At 45.5% G+C, this 23,037-nt stretch overlaps 1 protein-coding gene across 6 annotated transcripts in view; it reads left to right on the top strand.

Moving 5' to 3' along the window:
- LSAMP (limbic system associated membrane protein) overlaps positions 1–23,037 on the top strand; it is a 1,016,799-nt gene that overhangs the window by 981,853 nt on the left and 11,909 nt on the right. For 3 of the 6 annotated variants that reach the window (XM_021549182.4, XM_077781239.2, XM_021549181.4), the window contains 3 exons: positions 1,902–2,022; positions 2,969–3,117; positions 9,080–9,115. In XM_021549182.4, the coding sequence (XP_021404857.1) occupies positions 1,902–2,022; positions 2,969–3,117; positions 9,080–9,115 (306 nt within the window). The remainder of the gene's footprint in view (positions 1–1,901; positions 2,023–2,968; positions 3,118–9,079; positions 9,116–23,037) is intronic. The other 3 variants (XM_085591629.1, XM_085591617.1, XM_021549183.4) reach the window with 1 other exon arrangement.

Here is a 23,037-nt window from a genome sequence, read left to right as displayed (position 1 = left end):
ATCTCTTATCATCTGCTGTGGAGCACTGTCAGCTCGGACTGCAGGAGAAAACATTTCACTTTGCTTTGGTCTCACACTACCACCTTCAGGCTTCCCAAGTAATTGCCTTGGCACATCACAGGGAAACTGAGGCCTGGGAGGAGAACAGCTAAAGGGAACCCACCCCTGGCTTCACAGGCAGCAAAGGGCTGCACACAGAGCAGCTGCTTTCTGCAATAGGCTGGTTTGTTTGGGACTGCCACCTGCCCCTTCTCCCGGGAGAGCACTGCACCAGCTTCTTCAAGTGGTGAATATGGGGGCTGCTCAGAGAGAGGGGCTGGGCTCCCTGCCAGCAGACTGGGAAGAAGGCACTTGCTGGAATCATTTTCTAGGACCATGGAAAGATGCCCGTTCATTCTGTGACTCGCCTCTTGTACCAGATTCATGAAATAGAAAGGTTTGTCTTGCTGTAGACAGTAAGAAGATAGACTGCGCAAACCAAAAAAAATCTAATAAGAATGGTTAAAAAATCGTCTTCACTATCCTTTTATTATCCCTCCTCCTTTTCAAATTAAAACATTTACATGAACTTAAGCCTCTGAATGTAGGATCCTATTTATGTAAACTTATTAATATTTATGATGTTAGAGGGCGCACTGCAATATCCCTAAAGCCCTGCATAAAATCCCGATTAAGGTCAGGGAAGGGATCATATTGAGATGGCTAATGTGTTCACAAACAAATTTCCTTCCCTACATTCTCCAGACAGAGTTATTTTCTTCTCTTTGACTGACACAATACGTTTTGCTTCTTTTTTTCTTTTTTTTTTCTTTTTTTTTTAATTTGGCCTTTCAGTTCTGGGACAGATACAGATAGCAGAGTGTGTTTCATGGTAACTTGAGTCTCAGCAAAGTATCTGTCTGAGTCGCAGCCCTGTAATCTCAGGGTATGCAAGTATTAGTGACGAGAGACAAGGCACTTATTCCTTGATCCCTCTCAGCAGTCAGGTGGAAATAATTCTGCTTTTTAACATGTAAAGCTTATCGCTTAATATTTTGAACATGGGGCTGGGATCGAAGATGCCAGTGCCTACCCTACCTGCTACCCAGCCAGTACTGAGACCAAGCTCCGGCAGAGCACACCAATATATCTTCCAAGTTTGTTTTGCCCATGGCACAACGCTCAGACTTCACAGTAAGCAGAGGTGGGAGCACCATGCTGGGCTGAGGGCAAACTTTGCAGAGCAGTCACAAGCAAGCCCTTCTGGAGCTTTTCACAAAGGACCATGTCCAGGAAGGTATCAGGACTTGTAGCCTTGGACACCTAAGGGAAGTGTCTCAACATTGGCTCTCAGATTCACACCCACAGCTTCTGCTAAAGTTCTTCTCTTTTAAGCCATTAATGCATTTCTGTTTCATACATGTTCCCTCAGTCCTTTCTTAATATAGTTTTGGCATTAGGCAAAGAGTTTGTGTGGAATACAATTTTCACGCTAGTGTTAAATTCCTTCTTTAGTCCTTTAATTTTGCTGTCTTCCTTTACCCTTGATGAAGTCTTTCCTTCATCTTCTTCTCTCTGATAAGCCCATGTGAACTACAGATCCATAGGTAAATAGAAATAAATTGCAGAAGTCCATCATTAACCTTAACTTTGCCTGTGTATGCCTGTGCATTTATGACAGAACATTATTCAGCAGTGCTGAAGAGAAGCACGTGTAAGGAGTGCTGCTAATGTTGTATATTAAGGAAAGTTCAAAGAGCAGTGTTCTGCAGAGGAGCAGGGGAGGAAAGAGCCACAGCAAACAGCTGCTGTGAGCCTCCAGTAGCCCAAAGAATTTGCATGAGGCAGGTGTCCCTGACATAGTTTCACTGTTTTGTTCCACCTGGAAGTGTGTGGATTGACCACGTGTTTCCTTCCTGCAGACCCTCCCACCATCACAGAGTCCAAGAGCAACGAAGCGGCCACGGGACGACAAGCCTTACTGCGGTGCGAGGCATCAGCAGTGCCCACGCCTGATTTCGAGTGGTACAGAGATGATACCAGGTAAGGCCTTCAGCTTGCCTCTTCCCTCCTCTCTTCTTCAGTCCATTGAATAGGGGTTCCTGTCATCCTCCCCAGCTCCTCTCAAACAAATTGCTCCTTACAATCCATTTGAGACATAGCATCCCATCAGTCTTGGCAGAGCCAGCATGGTCATGGCTGGAGGAAGTAATTCCTCTCTGCACTGGAGATGCTGAAGGAAGTGCAAAGGATGGAGCTCTTGCCTTGAAGCAAATTATGGGCCAATACCCAATTAATACACTGTTTGTGTGTTTAGAAGCCCATGATACAGACCAAAAAGTTGGTAGTATAAGTCTTCACTTAGGTAATGCTGCTCCAGATGCATTCTTCTAGGGAAAGGAGCTGCTGAGGTATGAGATTCCCTCATCTGTGCAACCTGAGCCTTTCAGACTTGCATATGAGAATAAATGAGAAGAGAAAAAGGATCCGTCCTTTCTACCTGAGCCTTTACCTGGCATTAAGAAGGTTATTACCCTACATTTTAGGGTAGCCAGCCCTGAACAGGGTGCCCAGGTTCAGGGTGACTCAGCATTGGTAAAGGCGCATATTGTGAATCAGTGTTTCACAAAAAATATGTTGCTCAAATACAGACTAGCCTTCAGCTGACCACAATGTGTTCATTTCCAGAGTGACTCAGTGCTGGATAAATTCTTCCTCCCTTTCCATTTTCTTGGGTCTTCACTGCTTTACCATTGGCATTTAGTCCCGCTGAACTACTACGTTCCTTTCATTTCCTCCTCCTGTTTTCCATCTTGGTCTCTTTCTTTGGTCTTCCTTCTTTGGTCTCTTTCCTCTCACATCCCCTCCCTGCTTCCCTCTATCCTCACCTGCCAGCTGGACTAAATGACTTTGCTGCGTGCTGGGGAGGGATTTCCTTCTCCGTACACAGCTGCCATTGCACTGGGCACCTCTTCTCTTGTCTTCCCAGGATAAACAGCGCCAATGGTCTGGAGATAAAGAGCACGGGGAGCCAGTCTCTGCTGATGGTGGCCAATGTCACTGAGGAGCACTACGGGAACTACACCTGCGTGGCTGCCAACAAGCTGGGAGTCACAAATGCCAGCCTATACCTTTACAGTAAGTACGGGAGAGGGTGAAGGGAGCCTCACAAAAACACAGCTGTGCAAGAAGCACATGATAGCCAAAACTCAGGAAGGCATCTGCTTGACAACCCAGTCCCCTCAGACCTCCAGCCATGACCTGGCTTCCAGCACTCTGCTTCAGATACTTAAGTGTTCATACTTGCCTTGGAACACAAACACAGCCAAATTGAAAGCTTTACAGTCAAGCCCTTTGATTGACTGGCTTTACTGAAGACAGATTTTGTTAAAATAATAAAAATGTGTTTGTTTTAAAGCTGGAAACAAAAAGCCCTTTAGAATGACAGACCCTTTAATAAGTAGACAGAAGGCCAGGACTCAGAGGATCCATGACAGCTGAGAAATGACAAGTAATTCAGAGAGATGGAGAGAACTAGCCACCGAGCCTGAGGAGAACAGTGACAGAGTCAAGAAAAAGAGAAATTGGTTTGAAACTGGAAGGGACAGAAATGAAAAAAGACAGAATGATTTTAAAGGGATATACCATAGGGACCATGGGGGAAAAGGTAATCAACAGATGAAATATGGAATAAGGTTCCTTGGATCTCATTCTGCTACCTTTCAGTTACTGAATTTGTCTTAGTAAGTATACAGACAGAAGCTGGGACTAGACCAAGCACTAGAGCAGAGTTACCTGCTGGTTCTGAATTTTGCAGCTGATTCAAACCTGACCCTAAACAGAGCCCCTCCCCTGCCCCCCACCTACCATCCACACACACATACAAACTGTGGTGTATTTAAAATGCAGTTTCCAATTCCAGGTCTAAAATTTGGGCTAGGCTTGGCCCACATGATATTGGCATCAGAGATACACTGCAGCAAAATGACCCACTCACACAAATGAACACGTAGGCACAAAAGTGACTGATGGCAGTGTTCCTGTGACAGTCTCAAATTGAATTAAAACTCTCATGTCATGACCTGCATGTCCTTTTAATCAGAAGAAAACAAAAAAAAAAAAAATCTGTGTAAAGCAGTCAGTATGGGATGCAGTTTAGTTTTAGTCTAGTTTCTGCTCTCACCAAAAAATCCAAAGTTATAGTTTGGTTATTTTTAACAGATGTAGTGCAAAAGGATAAATCCATGGGCATTCTTTGTTCACCACCTTTGGATTTATTTCATGGCAGTTTGAATATTTGCAAGTTGAGGTATATTTTGTGGCAGTTATTTTTTAAAGAACAGATATCATAAAAGAACATATATTTGATTTCCTGTAGCATTGCAGCACACAAAGCAAATTTGTACTTTGAAAGTCTTTTCACCCTGGTCTTGTGACTGTCATGTGAGTCAAAAAAATCCTCAGGCAGCAATCTGGAACACAATTTTCAAATACTCCAGATTTGTTCTTGCTGATATTAATATAATTCTAAGTTTAGAATCCATTATTTGTGACTGAATTCTAAATTTGGCCCTCTCTGTTGGTTCCTGTTACACAGATGAGCTGAAATGCATCATTGAAACAAAATACAAGATGAAATTCAATAATGTATATATGCACATATGATTTTAGCTGGGGGGGTTATTTTGCTAGAGAAGCATTTTGCATGACTTCAGAACTTCACCTCAAAGGATCTCAAAGGATTTGCTAGCAATGAATATTTTAATATCCCAAGTCATTTAGAAATGGGTGAGTGGTGTTAGCACCATTTTGCAGTAGGAAGTTAAGGTACAGAGTGAAGAAGTGGTTTACCCATGGTCATAAAATGAGTGGCAGAACCAGTGAGAGACCCAGGGAAACCTTGCAAAGTTGCTGTTCCATGAGGAAATGTAGCAGCTCTTAAAGATTATTTGCAACAGTGGGGATCCTATTTTAGCCCCTTTTTGATGTGTAAGAACACTTTATTTCAAGTTTTGGATTTGGTTTATCATTTTATAGAAATTCAAGGCTTGTTTATACTGGAGGACACTAGAGCACTTCACAAGAGCCAGGAGGATGGAAGTGCAGGAGCTGAGAGAGATTTGATGATTTTTAGTGAAGTCTTTCTAATTTGTTTTTATTGCTTGGTTAATCCCTACTTTTTCACTGTACAATTGCTTCATATTGTTTCAGGAAATCTATGTTCTAGTTAGTGCAGAAGAAGGAAAGAGAGAGAAAAAAAATAAATTCAGGCAGACTACAGCTGCTATTTTGAAGGTTAAGAAATCAGGGGGGAAATGAGTGAAGGGAATCCAGCTTCATAAAGATAAAGAAAGCTGCTGAAAAAAACCTACAAGCTCAGATGAAAGAAATACTGTAGTGATCACACAACAGCTGAAATAACAGGTAATGCACATTCCCAGCCACACACCCAGACAGAAAAATATAGTGCCAAGTTTTTGCAAGGTACTGAAGATACTCAGATACTTGGGAGTGTTTTTCATCCCTGGAATCAGAGATCTTATTTCCTTTTTAAACAGAGAACACGCTCACTGTATAGCAACATCCCACCAGGGAGGTAAGTACAGCAATGGTTCCTCAGCGTCCCATTGCAGCACAAAAAAGAATGGCAGCAAGGAGTGAAGAAACAACCAGAGAGTTAATAATGAGCTACTGGCAGCTCTGTCTGAGGTGGAGGGCAGACAGGGAGCCAGCGAAATGATGTGAAAGAAGAGTTTAGCAATAGAGAAAAATTGGTGGCTACCATTTCATGAAATCTCAGTCAGCATTGAAAAACTCTCAGAGAGACTGAGTGCTTTAGATGTCAATGTCATAGATAGAAGATGCATTAAAATACAAAAGCAGCCTCCTTGAGCTTCATGAATAGATACCTAGTGATCTTCCTTAAAGGATGTAGCAGTAGGATTGCCTGATGTAGGTGGAGAGATTTTACCCCTCACTCCTGGAGACTGAGTTTACAACAACATAAATATGGCCCTACCAAAGGTTTAACTTGCCCAGGAAACTGTCTCCAACAGCAAATTTGGAGTATGTTTGTAGAGAGGGTACTTAGGTACAGTTTGATGATACAACTGATCTAATAGCTTGCTGACATTCCTTGTTCCCCAGCCCTTTTGCTCATCCTGCTCTCTGCCACATGTTTTTGTTGTTTCTCATATTCTGCCACTCAGTGGACAACCCACTGAGGTTGTCCAACCTGCCAAACCAGTGAATAGGTAAATGAGCTTTACTGCTCATCTCCCTAAAATTCCCCAAATGTTTTTTCGCTGTACTGAGCTGAACTAGTTGATGGCTGGGCTCAAGAGGCACCAAAGCCCACGCAAGAGAGGAAGCTCTATCACACATCTGTGGGTGTGAGGAGCTGGGAGGCAGGACCATGTCTGGCAGCTCTGGTGAGCCAGTAGGTTGATTCAGCTCTGCAGAGCTTGGGAGCAAAGTGTTTACCTCTAAGCACAAGAAAAGGGGCAGTAATACACATCTCTGTGAAAATCACCTGACAGAGAGGCAAAGCTAGGGCTGCCATCACAGACCAACAGAGGCAAAAAGCAGTAACACAACTGAAGCAAAAGGGTTCTTCCTCCAAGTGTATTAGGAGATAGGGAACATGTTTTCTTTTTGTTTTACTCATCTAGCAGTATTATGAAAAGCATTATGAGTGAAAGTCACAATTTATATCTTAACACATGCTACACAGAATTGCGTGTATGTATGTGTGTATATATATATATATAAGCACATAGCAGATACACATTTGCTGGAGGAACACAGATACATAGGTTTATGTGTAGGTGAGTATGAATACATAGGCATGCACCTCCACCTTCAGATGCAGAAGCAAACCCACACACCCCTCCACAGGCACACACAAGGAGGTGCAGCACCTGGTACATTCTAGCAAAACAGAGAAAAGAAAGAAATGCTTTTCCAAATCAGTTGCCTTCTGCCTCCTGCCGAGCTAGCTCATCCCATAGGCTGAAACAGGAGATAGCAGCACACCCTGATGCCATCCTGCTGGCTCAATTGGCTCAATTATAGGAGACTGCCACATCAGCAGGTCCCCTGCTGCATCCTCTGCACCCTTTGGGGAATCAGCAAGCGCGGAGGTGAAGCAGAAGCTGGCAAGACAGTGCCAACTCAAGAAGCTTCAGGCTGAGCCCAACAGTTTTGTTTGCAGCAAGGCATGTTCCTAAAAGCTGGTATTAGCCTCTAACTTGTCTTTATTTGTTAGCATCCTGCCACAAGTGTGCATACACTGATACCCCTCCTTCCACTCTGCCCATGCTTTGTTGTGACCTGAGCATTTGGTTACAGTGGTGGCTGCTGGTGTTTGGAACCTCAACTGTGGCCAAAATCCCTTAGTGGCTCTTAGTGCACACCCCCTGTTTTCCTCAAGGCTGTCAATAACGGGGAGACTCAGGAGGGAGGAAAGTGGTTTGGGCTGGCAGTCAGAGGGGGCAAGGCTGAGACACTGCTAATGAGCCAGGGTGGAGCAATAAAAGCAGCACACAGTGGGAGAGGGGAACAGAGACAGAGTCCTTGAATAGAAAGCAGCATGATAATGAGGCTGTAGTGCTTTGCTTTAACTGCTTATGCTGTGCAGCCTGCAGCCTGCTGTGCAGGAAGAAGGTAAAGGGGAGTTGAGTTATTTAACTAAACTAAATAACAAGGAAGTCTTGTCAGCACAAACAGCCTGCTTTCGCAGAACAATAGTCCCCTGTTGCTACATAAACAAAGAGATCCAGTCTAGACTTGTATTTGATCTCCGCTGTGCCTGCTGTGGATTCAAACAACTCCATTACCACTGTGAGGGCAGGAGGTCCGCCAGTGTCATAGGGATGGGTCTGACCTGCTCAATCCTCATGAGCTCCAGCAAGACACAAACTCACTCCTTGCACCAAGGATACTGTACAAACAGCATAGACCTCCAAATAGCTGGGCCTAGGTGATCCGAGAGTATTAGTGGCCTACTGATTTATCCTGCCAAGCTCTGTGTCCATCAGCAGTGATCTTAGAGGTAAGCCAGGAGATAACTCATTGCCCCAGGCCTATGAGCTATTGCAGCTAAATGTCTACCTATGGATCAGTCCACGGGTAGGAGCTTGTCTCAGTCAGTACAAGGCATCCAGCAAACTCTGAAGGCAAAGAAAGGAAACCCGGTGACAATAGTCAAGCCTGAGGACCTTGTATTCTTGGTTTTGTGTCTGGCTCTGCCAACAATTCAGCATTTGACCTTGGGCAAATTGCTTACTTGCTTACTTGCTCTTTGCATCACCTGCACCATCTGTGAAGCAGAATCAACGCTACTCACACAGAGGTCTCTGATACTGGTTTCCCTCAGTATCTGTGCAATTCTTTTGGGATCCTTTGTGGAAGAAGCAAACCGTGAAGCCAGCAGTGACGTATATCAAAGTCCTGCTGTGATGCATAAGGAGGACACATTATAAAAACCCTATAAACAAGATAGCAGGCTCTGCCTACACCTGGAAGATGATGAGTCTGCAAAAACTCTGTCCCTCTCAGAGGACAAAAACTAAAGAAGCAGAATAGAATACTCTTGAGGATTTGCCAGTGTGACTTCTCCCATGCACAAATCCCCAGGAGAGCTGTCCTTGGCAAGAAATCCATTTTGGAGAAGGTTCTGGGGAGGCAACAACTACCCATGGAGGACTTCCACAGCTCACCTCTCTGCCAAGACTAGCTTCGAGACAGAGGTGTAGCTAAGAGGAGCTGTAGAGTGATGACATGAGTGGTCTTGAAAGTCAGAGGGAAGACATGGACCATCAACTCCAATTACCTTCACTGCAGGTGCTTAATCCCTCTTGCTGTTTGGCTATTATTTGTTTAGTTTTTCAAATCAGTTCCCTCTGACTCCCACTCCCAGGGGATGCTGATGTGTGTTAGGCATGTTGCTAGCAAAATGCTCTGTATATGAAACTTACTCGAGTTCATTTAATTTGGGGATGGACAACTCCATCAGGTTTGTATCTGCTGCTTGCTTGGTGTGAAAAGTGGCTTGTCCTTTTCTCCTGCATGTTGCTTATTGTTTTTTTTCCCCCCTTAGAACGAGTTTTACCCACACTCCCCAATCCTTTTCCAGGTCAGTATGTGTTTTATGTTGAAGTAGCTCTTTAGCCGGGTCATTCTCCGTCATCCTGACAAATGCTCAGAGCTAGGCATGGGCAAAACAACTCAGAAATGCAGGAAAATAAGGGCTTTCCCTTCTCATTTACGTGTCATTTTGTCTTTTCTGCTCACCTTCCTCATCCTTCTCTTTCCCTCTCCCTCTTCAAAAAACCAATCAACTGAATAACAACAACCTTTAACCAAGCTGTGAGCCATGACACCAAGTTGTCACCCAGGTGTGGACAGTCTTTAGTGAGGTTCAATCTCCCTGCAGACCTCCTTCTAAAACACATTCCCACCCTAAGCTGTCTTTGCCCACTTGTTCAGATTTGGATCAAAAGCAGACCCAAAATTTTGCAGAGACAGTGGAAAGAACAAGTGGAAAACTAAAAATTAAAACACTGCCAGTTTTTTTCACTCTAGTTGAGCATCTTATCATCCACCGTGAAACACTTTGTTTTCTCATGCTTTTATAATCCTGCATCTGAGGCAGAAAGCATGAAAAGAGACACATGGTGAGGTGTTACTGTCTGCTGTATTCCAAAAGGGAAGAAGATATGAAGGAAAAACAGGACCTGTTTGGTTTTTTTCTGTCTCTGTGTAGCCCACTCCTGCTTTGGGTGCAGACAGCATGGTCCCAACATCCATATAAGATTTGGGACTTGGTTGTGAGCTTTTCATTCTGAAAAAGCACAGACAACAAACATGTCCAGAAAGCAGGCTACAGCATTTGAAAGTGGTGTTTGAAACTAAATCAACAGTAAGGCAGCAAGTCCCTGTGTTCACTGAAAAAATCTTGGCCTACAGCTCCTCAGTATCTTTGTTTTGCTGCCATATGAGGAGGATGCACTCAACTTATGGGCTGCTCAGAGACCTAAATTGTTAATGTCTGCACAGAGCTTTGGGATAGAGTGTTATTAGGAATCCATGTTGTTTTGCAAAAGAGCACCTGCTTGAACAAAGCACCTGCAGGTACTCCCATGAAAAGAACAATAAATGCTGGGTGTTACACATGCTCCGTTTAACTACTTTGCTGTTTTCAAATCAAGCTCTGCTCTTGGCAACTTATTCAGGCTCAGGATGTAGTCACAATTGCCTATTTAAAAGGCAAATCCACAAATACAATTAAAGAAAAGTACCTTAAAAAAAAAAAAAAAAAGGGAAGGGGGGAGGTAGAAATCAAGCTACCATTAAAATTAAATCCCAGAGAGTGATTTGTAAATAACATTCAAGGAGCTGAGAAAAGGAGTAAAGTAGGCCATTGGGAACCTACTGTGGAAAAATAAATCCAATTAAACACCATTATCTTATGTATTGCAAATGAAACTTGTGCTTGGATATTAAATTAAAGTTGCTGAGGCTGTTTTGGATGTAAGGTTTTGAGGAGTTTTCCAATTTTAAGTGTTCTTTTTTTTCTAAGCAGAATTTTTCAATGACAAATATTTTTGTCTGATGAAAAACCCAGGGCTCTTTGGTTTTATGATTATTTTTATTATATATCCTTAAATTCCACAGGCAGGCAATGTTAATTTTTTTCATAGCCATCCCTGTTTACACCTGGTTTTGAATTAAGAGCCCATTAAGCTAAATGATAAAGCAAAATCTGTGAGTGAGCAAGGCCAGGATTCCCATTACAAATACACCTCCTAATCAACTTGCCAAAGCCATCCTGCACAGCTTTAGTTGATCCTTTAAAAGACTTTCCCCTCCTGTGCCTGAAGCTGTTATATTTTTACTGCTCCCCAGTCTCCTGAGATGGTCTTGAAGGACATCCTGGTGTGCCATCACTCCTGTGAGGAGTCTCCAAGAATTTGTGGTGCAAATGCTGGTGTATCTCCAGTTACCCAGGACACACCAAGAGGATTTTGCAGAGGGGGAAGGCAGAGTTTACATACTCTGGGCCTCACTTGTTTTCTGACAGCCCTTACCAGCTTCTTTGTTGAGGGACTTCAGCACAGTTGCTGGTGCTTTTCACATTTACTTTTACTTTGCTGCTCACCTTCAAAGAAACCTTGAGCATCGAATTTTTTTAGACCTTTTTCTTCCTATGAGTTGATGTTCTGAACAGTAGTCCTCAGCCCTCAATTAAGCTGTTCCTCAATGACCAGAATCACAGCCTTCTTCCTCTTTCTCCCTCAATTTTCATTTCTGTTAATCCTCAGTAACACTTCCCTGCCCTGTGGGGTTTTGAGCATTAATTTAAAAGGAAGGTGATTTGAGACAAAGAGCGCTCTGGTCCTGCTAAGCACTGCTATCATTAGCTAGCTGCTGTGGAAACATCTTGCTTTCAGGCAAGCTGAAGACTCAGAAGCAGCCCATTCAACTAAACAAATGGGACTTGAATTTGATGAGACACTTTCCTAAAATGCTGGTGGAGCCCAGCTGATTCAGCTCTCAACTGAGCTGTCCTTGATAAATTTTCCAGCTCTCCTGATTTTGCAGCCTGGCACTCAAAATGCCTTGAAATGTCTTCTGGGATGATGCCACATCATCACATCTTTCTGTCTGCATTGTAACATCATGTTATAATGGGCTGGCACAAGACCTGGCTGTCACCAAGCAGGGGCCTTACTGCATCACCAGGTGCCTTTTCAAAAGGATTTTTCTTCTGGAAAAAGAGAATTTGTTCATTCCACACCACATCTGCCAATGGAAGGGCAAGCATGGCTACTGTTGAACCTTAAAGGGACCTGTCATAAATATGGCACTAGCTCCATCTTTTTCCTTCATTGTCCCTCGTCCTCAGCCCTTTGAACATGAACTCCTTTGCTTTGATTAGCACCTAGTGTCCACATCAGGATGGCTTGGCCAGACTGATGGGCTTCAAAGCCTGTGAGTCTTCCTCACAGGAGTTTTGTGATGAGAGCTTGCCAGAGGCTAAGTAGGGGCTTTCTCAGTGTGGCTAGCTTGATGCCCTGGGAGCTACACAAGGGGGATGTGGTGTTTCAGAAAGCATCACATCCAGAGCTGCCCACAGGGCAACAAGTATGTCCATCTTTGGGGCCTGATAAGACAAAGTCACAGCCATCAATAGGTTGACACAAGATTTATAGCAGTGGCGTGTTAGCAACTAGTGGAGTGGGAGGGAAAAGGAGTATGAGGAGTCCTGCCTTTCTGCCAAAACGTGCACTGATCGGAGAATGACCCTGTGTGACTGTAGATCGTAGATAGTCTCCATTTAGCTGTAGTCTGTGTAGCCTGTACTGTCACTAATGCCTTCATCAGGTGGGTGGGAGCTGGGGAAAGGGAGAAAAGAGGTGTTCATTTGGGTCTGATGGCCAGAGTGGGAAACAGAGAGCAGCTTTCTTTCTAATACCCTCTGAGTCCTCTTTCCTCTCTCTGGGTGTCCTAGCTGTGTAGAAGACAGCTCCTCTGTAGCAATGACCACCTCCCACCCATCTCTGCTCCCTCTTGCTTTCAGCAGTGCGTGGCACTGCCGGTTCTGCTGAGCCGGCTGCTCTCGAGTCAGCAGGGTCTGCTTTGGCAGAAGGGTGGACCTCTGAAGCCACCAAAGCTAAGGAGAGAAGCAAGGGGGATTACAACAGAGACTACAGGCTGTAAAGGGTTAACATTTTATGGAGTTTTGCTGACTAGGCAGTCAGCCCTGCCAGTGTGATGTGACCAGCTGAAAAACCCATCCACCTCTGGAGGCATCTTCACTGAGGCCTGAGGGTGCTTTCTCATTTGGGCTCCAGAAAAGGGTCAGTGAAAATCCAGGCATTGAGGCTTGTGAAACAAACTGGTTGGCAGAGCTAGGGAAGCCACAGCATAGACAGGCCAAAATAGACAATCTTGTATCTTTGTGATCTCGACAAAGAAACAGAGAAAAAAATAATGGTCATAGGGACCAAGCACAGGAGGGTGTATTTGGAACCATGTCAAGTCTGGTATTCCCATAAATCCTAAGACATTCAAGGGACATAGTTCAGCTGTACTGGTCACTCCACAGTGACGTGTGGCACACCTCACTTCCCTGAAAGCTGCCTGAGCCCTGGCACTGGCAGCTGATCATGGCCATGGCCCTGGGTGGGAAGCACAACTCATGGCTCTCCTTGCTTCTCATGGGTGGTATCCACCCAGATTTTCCAAAGAGCTCAGTGTCCATTTGGAGAGTACAGAAGGGATTGGCCCTGCAGGATGGATGCTCAGACAGACCAAGCTTCTCTTGCTGCTCAGGGTCAGTGTCAGTCCCTGCGAGTGCTGCAGGCACTGAGGGCTGGGACTGAACTGGGTGCCAAGCCTGTGGGGCCTTCAGGCCAAGGGAACATGGACAACAAGGCAGGGTGAGGGCAAGCAGCCAGCATCACAGTAATTGCTTTGTGCTATTTCATAGGTACAAGGCAGGGGATGGCACTGTATCTTATTTTGGCTGCGTGGTTTAAAGTGAGTAATAGCAAAGTCAGAGGTGATGATAGTGTCTTCCAAAAGGAGTTAGTATGAATGTAGACAAAAACAGCAACTTAAGGAAAAGAGACATGCCAAGAATTGATGCCAAGCTACCAACATTGCTTGGTGGGTTTTGCTGAATAGCAACAGACAGCTTCTGTTTGTTGAGATTGCTTAAAAAATTAAAAGCCAGTCTGCTTCTTCCCACCCCTCACCAAAAAAAAAAAAAAAAAAAAAAAAATGTAGAGAAAAAAAAGAAGCTTTCTTAGAGAAAAAAGAGAGACACAGGGGGAAAGAAAGAGAAATGGCTTCACTGCCTGATCTGTTTCTGTACTTTTTGTTCATTATTTTAATTTAGATTGATTTATTCCAAAATGTGCCTTGGGTTGTATATATTTGCATAGTACAGTGCTGTGGAGAATCCAGTGAGTGAAGATCAGCAGCAGAGGGTGGGAACTGAGACTGGAAGTCCCAGAAAGGTATTCCTTCAAGCTGAGCCCTTGTGGTGGATAAGGAAGACGTTTCAAGGTCTGTGCAGTCACCGCTGTGGCTTTGCATGCATGGAGAACAGCCCTGCAGAGCAGAGGTCAGGGCACAGCAGTCAGGTGGGAGAGTGGAGCTTGTATGGATCCAGTGGGGGAGAAAACACATAACTGCACTGCAGAGATTAGAAACAAACCCATGGAAGAGTGACTGTCGTGGAAAATCAGTTGTCGGATAGGCACAGTGATAGTATTAGTGTTGTAGCATGGATAGAGTACCCTGCAGAGCAGAGCTGGGGCAAGCTCTAACCCACCTGAGCCAGATATCCCCAACCCAGAGGACACTCATAGTCTGATACTGTCTGCATGTTAGGTGAGCTTATGAAGCCATCAAGTGAACCTTCCTCCTTTGGAGACATTGAAGATGACCTATCCCCACTGCACTGCAGGTGTAGTTAAATCTTTGCTCTCTCCCTTCTGATCTCCTTATTTCTTGTGTTGACTGGATGACTGGAACTGCAGAGGGCAGCAAAGAGGAGGATGAAGAACTGCCACTGTTGTCTTGATTTAATCCTTACACACACACAAAAACTCCTCCAACTCCTGTGAGAAAATGACCAAAGAGTAATTTCCACCTTCCTCCTCCTTGTCTTCGCCCTTCTATTTCCAATGTAAACCATTCAAGAACTTGCCTAACAAGCTGGCCTCCCCTCTGCTTATTGTCCCAAGTGAACAGTCTCTCCATTCACTAACCCATGACGGTGAGTTGGTTTGGGAAGCAGCAGGTTTATCTTCCCGACTCAGGCAGTGCACTGGGCCCGCTTGTGAACCGGCTGCCATTCAGTGTCTGCTCTGCTGTTGATAAAGCACATTACACATGGCTGGGCTTGCATGATTAATACAGCTGTCTAAGCACTCTCTCTAAAAACAAAAACAACCAGCAAGGAGAAGGGAGGTGTGGGATTTGGGAGGGAGGGAGGGAGGGTGTGCATGGGGATAAAACCCAACCATTCCAAAGAAATCAGGCTTGAAGAAAAAGCAGAGCACTCTTGAAGGCCTTCCTTCCCATGGGTGAGCAGGTCTGTCAGCAGAGCTCTCCTGCAAAAGGGAGAGGCTTTGTGGCAAGGTGAGCAAGGAGCAATGTGCATGGTCCTTAGCCAGCATCGCCTGCATGTCCCTCTGCAGCCTGGGGAGTGGATGCATGGGTGGGAGCATGGGATCAGGCCCTGGAGAAGGATGTGCTCTGACCAGCATGGCTTCTGCAGGTTCTGGTCAGGCAGCCCCTCCGGTAGGTGTTGCAGCTACATAGGCACACTGACACTGGTGACACTGCCCAGTCACGTCACCGTACTCACCCTGTGCTCAGAGGCACAACCCACATGCACTGAGCAACCTCCAGGCACCCGAGAACATCTAATGAGGAACAGGAATAGCTTCCTGCATCTTTCCCATTGCTCCTACTCATCCGGCCAAAGGCCTGCTCAGCAGCCTCTGTAAGCTGTATTAACTTTCCCTTTTTAGTACTGGTCTGGGAATGGGCAGTGGGAAGCCAGGATTGCTTCCTGCTCTGGCTTTTCCAGGCCTGAGCCAGGTATTAAAGCCATTAATACTTAAATTAGCCACTAATAATTAAACTGATAGGGTGTTAAGGTGACCAGGAGTCTTACTCTGGGATTGCACACACAGACACCTCCATATTTTGATGAGAACTACAGGGAACACAAGGTAATATTTACTTAGACCTCACACTTTAGAGACATATACCAGCACATGGGCCCACTTCGATTATCATGACATCTCTAATTCACTGAAATACTGAGAGTGATATCCCTAAGACCTCAAGGACAGGCTGGGAGGACACTTCTATGCAGATATTAGAGAAAGATAGGGAGAGCAGAGGCCACAGTAGGACTGGATTTCAGTACTAGAGTAACCTCAAGCACACTGGCCACCCTCCACCCCAATTTAGTTCTTTTTCTGCTCCAGTCATCCCTACGCATGTGCCCCACCTTTCAATTCCTTTCCACAGCCACTCAAATCTTTCCCATGCCATATATCCAGTAAAGCTTGTAGAAAACCATAGCAAGGATGAAGTGAGTAAACAGACAGACATGAAACTGATGAAAATATTAATTTTTCAAGAGGTTCCAGAGCCTGCTTCCTAGGGCTGTGTGTGCTCTGGGTGATGGGAGCTATGCTGTTTGTCCTCTATTGAGACACTGGGTTATGTGCTTGGCATCACCTTTGGTCTGCTGTGCCCTACACATGTGCTTGAGAGATGAGCAGGAGAGGGATTGCTTTTTCCTTGGAAAGCAAAACACAGAAAAAGCTCAGATCTTCCCCATAATGACTCCTGAAGAAGTCTGTGCTATGTGGTTTGTTTGTTTTGTTGGTTCTTTTATTCTTTGCTTGTAGAATGAGAGTCTTTAATGTGTGATTTGGAGAAAATGCAGTTTTAAGTATCTGATTTTGTATCAGTCGCTGGGGAAGGTTGGGTTTGGGGGGTGGTTTGTTTTTTTAATAAATCTTCAGTTGCTAGGGAAATTAAAAGGGTGGGAAAATATTCTTCAGCTATGAGAAAACATAGAAACTTTTTATATACACTAGACAGATCTGATGATTAAAGACTTGTGTAACCTTGAAACAAAGGTGGTCTTCTATCCACCACCAACCTCACTGGTCAGGATAACAGTTCAATTTTAGACTAGGACCAGCTCCAGGATAAATGGTGTAAGCAGACAGCTCTTGAGCACCACAAACTTCTCAGAAAGACACTGAGAAATACAATTTCAGGGATATTCTTCATACCTTAGGGAAGGATGGGTGAGCTGCATTACAGAATGAATCTGCATTCCTCTAAGACATGAGGCATGATAGATGAGTACTTCGAACACCATGAATGAGCTCCAAAACATGGGGAAGAACTGTTCAGTGCTAAAAAAGCATGAGCAAATTCTGAAATACATTAAACCGAGTGCAAAGATTGATAGACACTAGAGACATTTCCTTAATCTTGTTGGAGAGTTGCTGGAGGGTATTCTCCCCAGCTTACACAGTGGTACTTGCACCTCTAGGAAAGCCAGCCTACTGCCACTGCAGTCACAGTCAAGTTTTAATTACAGGAGCAGAAATGGAAGTGACAATGGGGAATGAGCAAAATAGCTTCAACGCTGAGAACAGGGAAGAAAAAAATGTGTCTTCTTCTAAGAGAAGGGGGGAGGAACAGGAAAGAAATAAAAAAAAAAAACCCAAATGAACCCTAGTAAGTAGAAGCTGGTAATCCCTAAAGCCTCAGAGTAGAGTGCAAAGCCCTGGAAGAAAGAAATTAATAACTTTCAAAGTATGACCTTGAAAATGGAATTAACAGTATTCCTCCCTTTTAAGCCTCCATGATAATAAAGATTTCATCTTCTGAAGCCCTGGCAAGAGAGTCAACAGACTAGGAAAAATTACTTCCTGCAGAGCAGCTGGCAAGTGCAAACCCTAAGGCCCCTACATAGGCCCCAAGGAGTGAGATGATAGAGACACCTGCATGATGCACATCCTCTTTGCCTTGTGCCTTCTGCTTTGCAGGTGGGGTTTTTTTCTTCCCATCTCCACCTCCCATTTCTGGTCCTTGTCTTTGCTGAAGAAGCAGAACTCCAGCCTTCACTGTAAGCAGAGTCAGTTTATCAACAACATGGAGCCTAGAGTGTCTCAGAGTGGACAGCACCTGGAAAAACAGCAGGCTGGCTATACTTAGTTTGTCATCACTCCTTCCTTCCCAGCACAGACATGTTCCCCAAGCCCATCCCATGCTGTTTTCTGGCTTCTCTTCCATTCAGAAACTCATGTGGACCAATTACCCTCTAACACCAGATTTTACCTTGCACTCCCTGGCAGGATCCCCAGGGCAGATTCCCCAAAGCAGATCAAGAGCCAGGAGCTCTCTGATGCCCTTCGAACCTTCTTTGTAGGCCCTCTTCCATCAACAAACTGCAGATATGTCAAGCTCTGGGGTTTTGTTAATGTAAATAAGAGAAAAACTGGCACCTGCATTTTAGTTTACTCAGATGATGAGACTGGCAAATCTGGATGTGAAACATATAGATGGGTGGATGATTTTTTTCCTTTAGGAATGTATCTGCTCTCTGCTTGCATCTCAAATGATCCTTTTTAAGGATCTGTGCTGGGAATCTCGAAAGTAACGGGTTCAGTTTCTGCTGGTGATCATGGTGCACATATTTGGAGGCATGCCTCTGGTGAACATGTGGGTTCACTTACACATCTGCACTCATTTGCCTCTTGAGCAAGGCTCATGTGTCATGGCACAGCCTCCATCCCCCTCTCTAATGGAACCCTTCAAGAGTGCTGCTGGTGTTACAAAAAGAAGCTGGAGTATTGTAAATGCAGGTGAACCCAGTGGGAAGAAATTATGATGTCTGATTATAGTTCAGAAGGCTGAATGATTTCTTTATCATACCTATACTAAAATATACTATTTAAAGAAGAAACTAAATATACTATTTAATATACTATTAATATATTAATATATTATTTAAAGAAGAAACTAAAACTACTTACCTACTTTTTCTAACTACTATATCTAACTCACAACTTGTGACCCTCTCTCAAGAGTCCAGACACAGGTGGATTGGATTGGCATTCAGGCTCAAACAATCCTCACCAGAATCTAATCAAGTAATCACCCTAGGTAAACAATTCTCCAAACACATTTCACATAGGAAAAACAAGGAGCAGAAATAGGAATTGTTTTCTCTTTCTTTCCTCTGTGCTCCTCTATGAAAAATCCTGAAAGAGAGAAGAATGTGCCTGCCACACTGGAGGGCGTGGAGAGACAAAGGGGGCATACCTGTGTGGGGGAAGTAGAATAATAGAATGGCTTGGATTGGAAGGGACCTTAAAGACCATCTAGTTTCAAATCCCCTGCTATGGGCAAGGCACCTTCCACTAGACCAGGTGTCGGAATCTGTGGTATTGATGATTCTGAGATTGTAAAAAGTCTCTGTCTTTCTGCCCCATTGTCAAAGAAGAATCCATAATTCATCTGTGCTGGTTTTCAAGGTTGTTTATTCTGTTTATCTCTAACATGTTCTGCTGCCCTGCCGCAGCTCTGTCCTGCAGGGCAGCGTGTGGGGCTCTGCCCTCAGTGGAATGTTACAAACATTATATACCAGAAACTACCTGTGCTGGATTTACAATAACGTGCCAATATCTGTCACCTACATTGAACAGTGTGTCCCCAGCTTAAACCAACAGAAAAATGCCAACACTACAGTGAAACATGGAGGGCATGAAGAAGGAGAAAAAGGACAAGACACACCCAATTTCCTCCATCTTGTCCCTTTTAGACCTCTAATCTAGAATCCTAAAATTTTACTTTTGCACTGTGCCACACTTAATTATTACTTATATCAAACACTCAGAGCTTGTAATTCATCCTGTAAGATTGAAAACTCTTTTCCATGGACAGAGATCAGAGTCAGTGTCTCTGGGGGCTCTGTACAGGGGGGTTCCTGACCCCCTGCCAGGGTCCCAGGCCTTCCAGGGCAGCCAGAGGGAAGCCCTGGATTCCCACACCAGGTTGCTCAAATCCCATTCAATCCAGCACTGAACATTTCCAGGGAGGGGATATTCACAGATTCTGTGAATGCCTCACTACTCTCATAGTGAAGAATTTCTTCCTTATATACAATCTAAATCTACCCTCTTTCAACGTAAGACCATTATCCCTTGTCCTATCACTACACACCCTTACAAAAAGCCCTTCTCCAGCTCTTGTCAGCCCCTTTTTTAGGTACTGGAAGACCATGGTGAGGTCTCATGGAGCCTTCTCTTCTCAAGGCTGAACAACTCTGACTCTCTCAGCCTCTCTGCCTCTCTCCATAGAAGAGGTGCTCCAGCCCTCTGAGAATCTTCATGGCTTTTTTCTGGACAGCAACAGGTCCATTTTCATGCTGGGGGCCCATCATAAGTGGAATAAGTAGAGTGGGTTGCAGACTTCACCATCACTCCCTGCACCCTTGGTTTCTGCTGCTGTAGTGGGTATGTTAGCGTTCAGAAACACACATAATCACAGGATATGATTATATGCAGGTGCTTTTATTAAGAGCTCTGGGAGTCAGGGGTACAGACCCAAATCTGACTCCGCCATGGCTTTCGAGCTGAAAGCATTTTATATTCTTTCGTCATATAACTTACATATTAATTATTAAACATATTGTTCTATTGTATACATTGACATGAGTTTCTTGTGGTCTTTCTTAGGTCCCTGACCACAGTTTCTCATGATTATTCTTATGATTAAACAGTAATTATATTTAATTACAATCATCACATCTAACAATTATATCGTTTATCATGTACTAGCTACACAGGTGCAGTTCTAGCAAGTACTAGTTCCTCATGTGCTTAAGGTATTTATTTTTCCAGGGCGTACTAAGCTTATTTTCCTGTTAACCCTAAACCCCCATGATTTCAAAACCCTTTTACTGTCAGGTAGATATCCTGCTTTTTATGTGTCTTCCAAAGAGGTTCTGCCGAGGGTGCAGCTGTAGTGGCTGTGGAAAGATGCGGGCTGGCGGGAGCAGATTCCCTGCCAATGCGTGCGGCGGTGCGCGGCTGGCTGCCGGCGGCGGCTCGGAGCGGCAGCGGGCACCGTGCCCGGTGCCGGGCGGGACCGGGGCTGTCCCGGGCGGGACCGGGGCTGTCCGGGCGGGACCGGGGCTGTCCGGGCGGGACCGGGGCTGTCCGGGCGGGACCGGGGCTGTCCCGGGCGGGACCGGGGCTGTCCCGGGCGGGCGTGCAGAGCCGCCCAGCCCCGGCTGATATTTATTCCCAGCGCTCCCCGTGCCATTCCGGCCCGCAGGCTGCCGGGGTGGCCAGGCGGGTTTGGCGTCCTTCGCTGCCACCTCGCGGGGAAGGAGCGGCGCTTGGGCGGCGGGGACGGAGGGGCCGGGCCGGCCGAGGGACGGTGACAGACTCGGGGAGTACGAGCGCTGTTCCGCGGCAGGAGGCCCCGGCCCTGGCCGCACACCTTCGCTTGCTGCCGCTTTTCGCACCTGCTCCTCCGGGCGCCGCGGCCAGGCCCGAACAGCTCTGCTGGAAGCCCCGCTTTTCCCCCTGCAGTTCTGAGCCCAGGCTGTACTGGCTGCCCGCCTTTGCAGTCCTGGTACTGATGCCCTCTTCCCATAAGCATCATCATTTCCCTCTACCTGTCTCGCTCATCCTTGCTCTCCTCTGCCTGGTCAGGACCTCATTTCTTCTCTTTATTTCCCCTTTCCCCAGGACCTGTTCTCATTACTTACCTAACCTTTGTGCTTAAGTAACATACATCATCCATTTCCCCATCCTGGCTGACCTCTCCTTCCTTTGCCCTCTTCCATGTCATGAGCCGAGCATTCCGGTATTACCATTTCAGCTGAACATTCCAGTATTACCATTTCAGCTGAGCATTCCAATATTACCAGTATTACCTGGTATCATTGCCTGTGCTGTAGCCCAGCATTGGTACAAGTGCAAGGTTCATCTGTCACCTCAGTCCACATTACCCCCTTCCTATACCTCTTATCATAGCAGCCTTTTCCCATGCCTCTGCCCAGATGCCCTTAGGTATTTTTCACTGCCTTATGCAGCCCCCAAGCCCCAGTGGGCACTATAGTTTTCACAAGCCATGAGGCAAGGCCAGTGCAAGGCCAGCCTTCCAACCTCAGACGTTGCTGCAGAAACAGGATATGTTGCAAGTTTTCGTGATAAAAAAAAAATCTAATTTCTCCCTTTCCTGGGAAGATCTGAACACTCCACAGCTAATTCTTCCCACACTGAGTAGTTTCCTTAGCCTGGCTCTCCCTTAATGAGCAGAGGAGGCTGCAGAGCAAGGAGTGACTAAGACAGTTTTAATCTAACCAGTTCAGGTAGCAACTAATAGCAGGTGACATGCCAGGCCACGTATTAATGCCAAGGTCCTAAAGTCACAGAACACAGCACCCATATTTAATACGGGGCCACAATGTCATCACTGGCAGCTGACTGCTGCTGTGCTTCTTCAAGAGCTGAGGGAGGCTGTGGATATGGAAGTCTCCAGGCAGTCTAGAAGTGACCAGATAAGTACACAGAAGAAGAAATAAATCCCAAATTGAAGCAGCTGAGGTAGGCCAGTATGATGCCATGCTGGCCACATGCTCCTGGCTGGCCCCCACAGAGGACAGCACTGAAGGTTAGACAAGTCTCTTGGACTGACCCAGCAAAGGGCTTTCCTTGTGGTGTGTTCCTCAGGCTGTTTTTGAGGATGAGAGCAGCTCTTGGCTTTGCAATCTGGCTGTGGTTTGCTCTAAATGTAAGCAGCACCCTGCTTTTCTCATCTTCCTTTTCCATCTAATCCAAGTCCCCCATTCTTCTTGCTGTGTCTTTTCCTACACTCTTAATGGCAGGAGGAGCAGTTCTTGAAGCATCACACACACAAGCATTGCAGCTATCCCACGCCAAGCCTGGTGCAGTAGCACACACCCCACGTCCTCTCTAGTGAAATCTTGGCTAGGCTGGCTGGCAGCCCTCTGCACGTGGCGTGCAGATGCAGCAAATCTTCTGCCCCATGCTGCGTGGAATGGTTTGCCTGCAGGAGTGTTAGGCACTAGGTGAAATTACTGATGTCCCAAACTGAAGGGTCTTGCCACCCCTTCTGCATCTTCACTCAGAACTATGTGGAAACTCTCCCAGAAGCATTAGGGGGTTTCCTGGAGCCTCTCTGTGCCAGGCTGTTGTTCTGGGCTGTTGCACACAGGCAGGTGGGCAGGAGCAGTGAGGCCACCATGGCATGGCTCTGTTTTTCCCATCGTTAAATTTAAGGATGCAGCTACAATTACACTGTCTTGGGGAGAGGGGTTGGATGGGGGCTGCACATGGTCCCCTTCAGCCATGTGAGAACTACAGCTCTGTAAAACTTGGCCAAGGCTACCTTGTGGCATGGCACCAATGCAGATCACCCAGCCTGAACGTGTGGCACAAATAAAGCTGTGGAAACACAGGATGC

The sequence above is a fragment of the Lonchura striata genome, chromosome 1 (genome assembly GCF_050655825.1).
Source record: "Lonchura striata isolate lonStrDom1 chromosome 1, ASM5065582v1, whole genome shotgun sequence".
In the NCBI taxonomy this organism is placed as follows: Eukaryota; Metazoa; Chordata; class Aves; order Passeriformes; family Estrildidae; genus Lonchura; species Lonchura striata.
The sequence above is the reverse complement of the archived record's forward strand: the minus strand, read 5'-3'. Positions and strand labels throughout refer to the sequence as shown.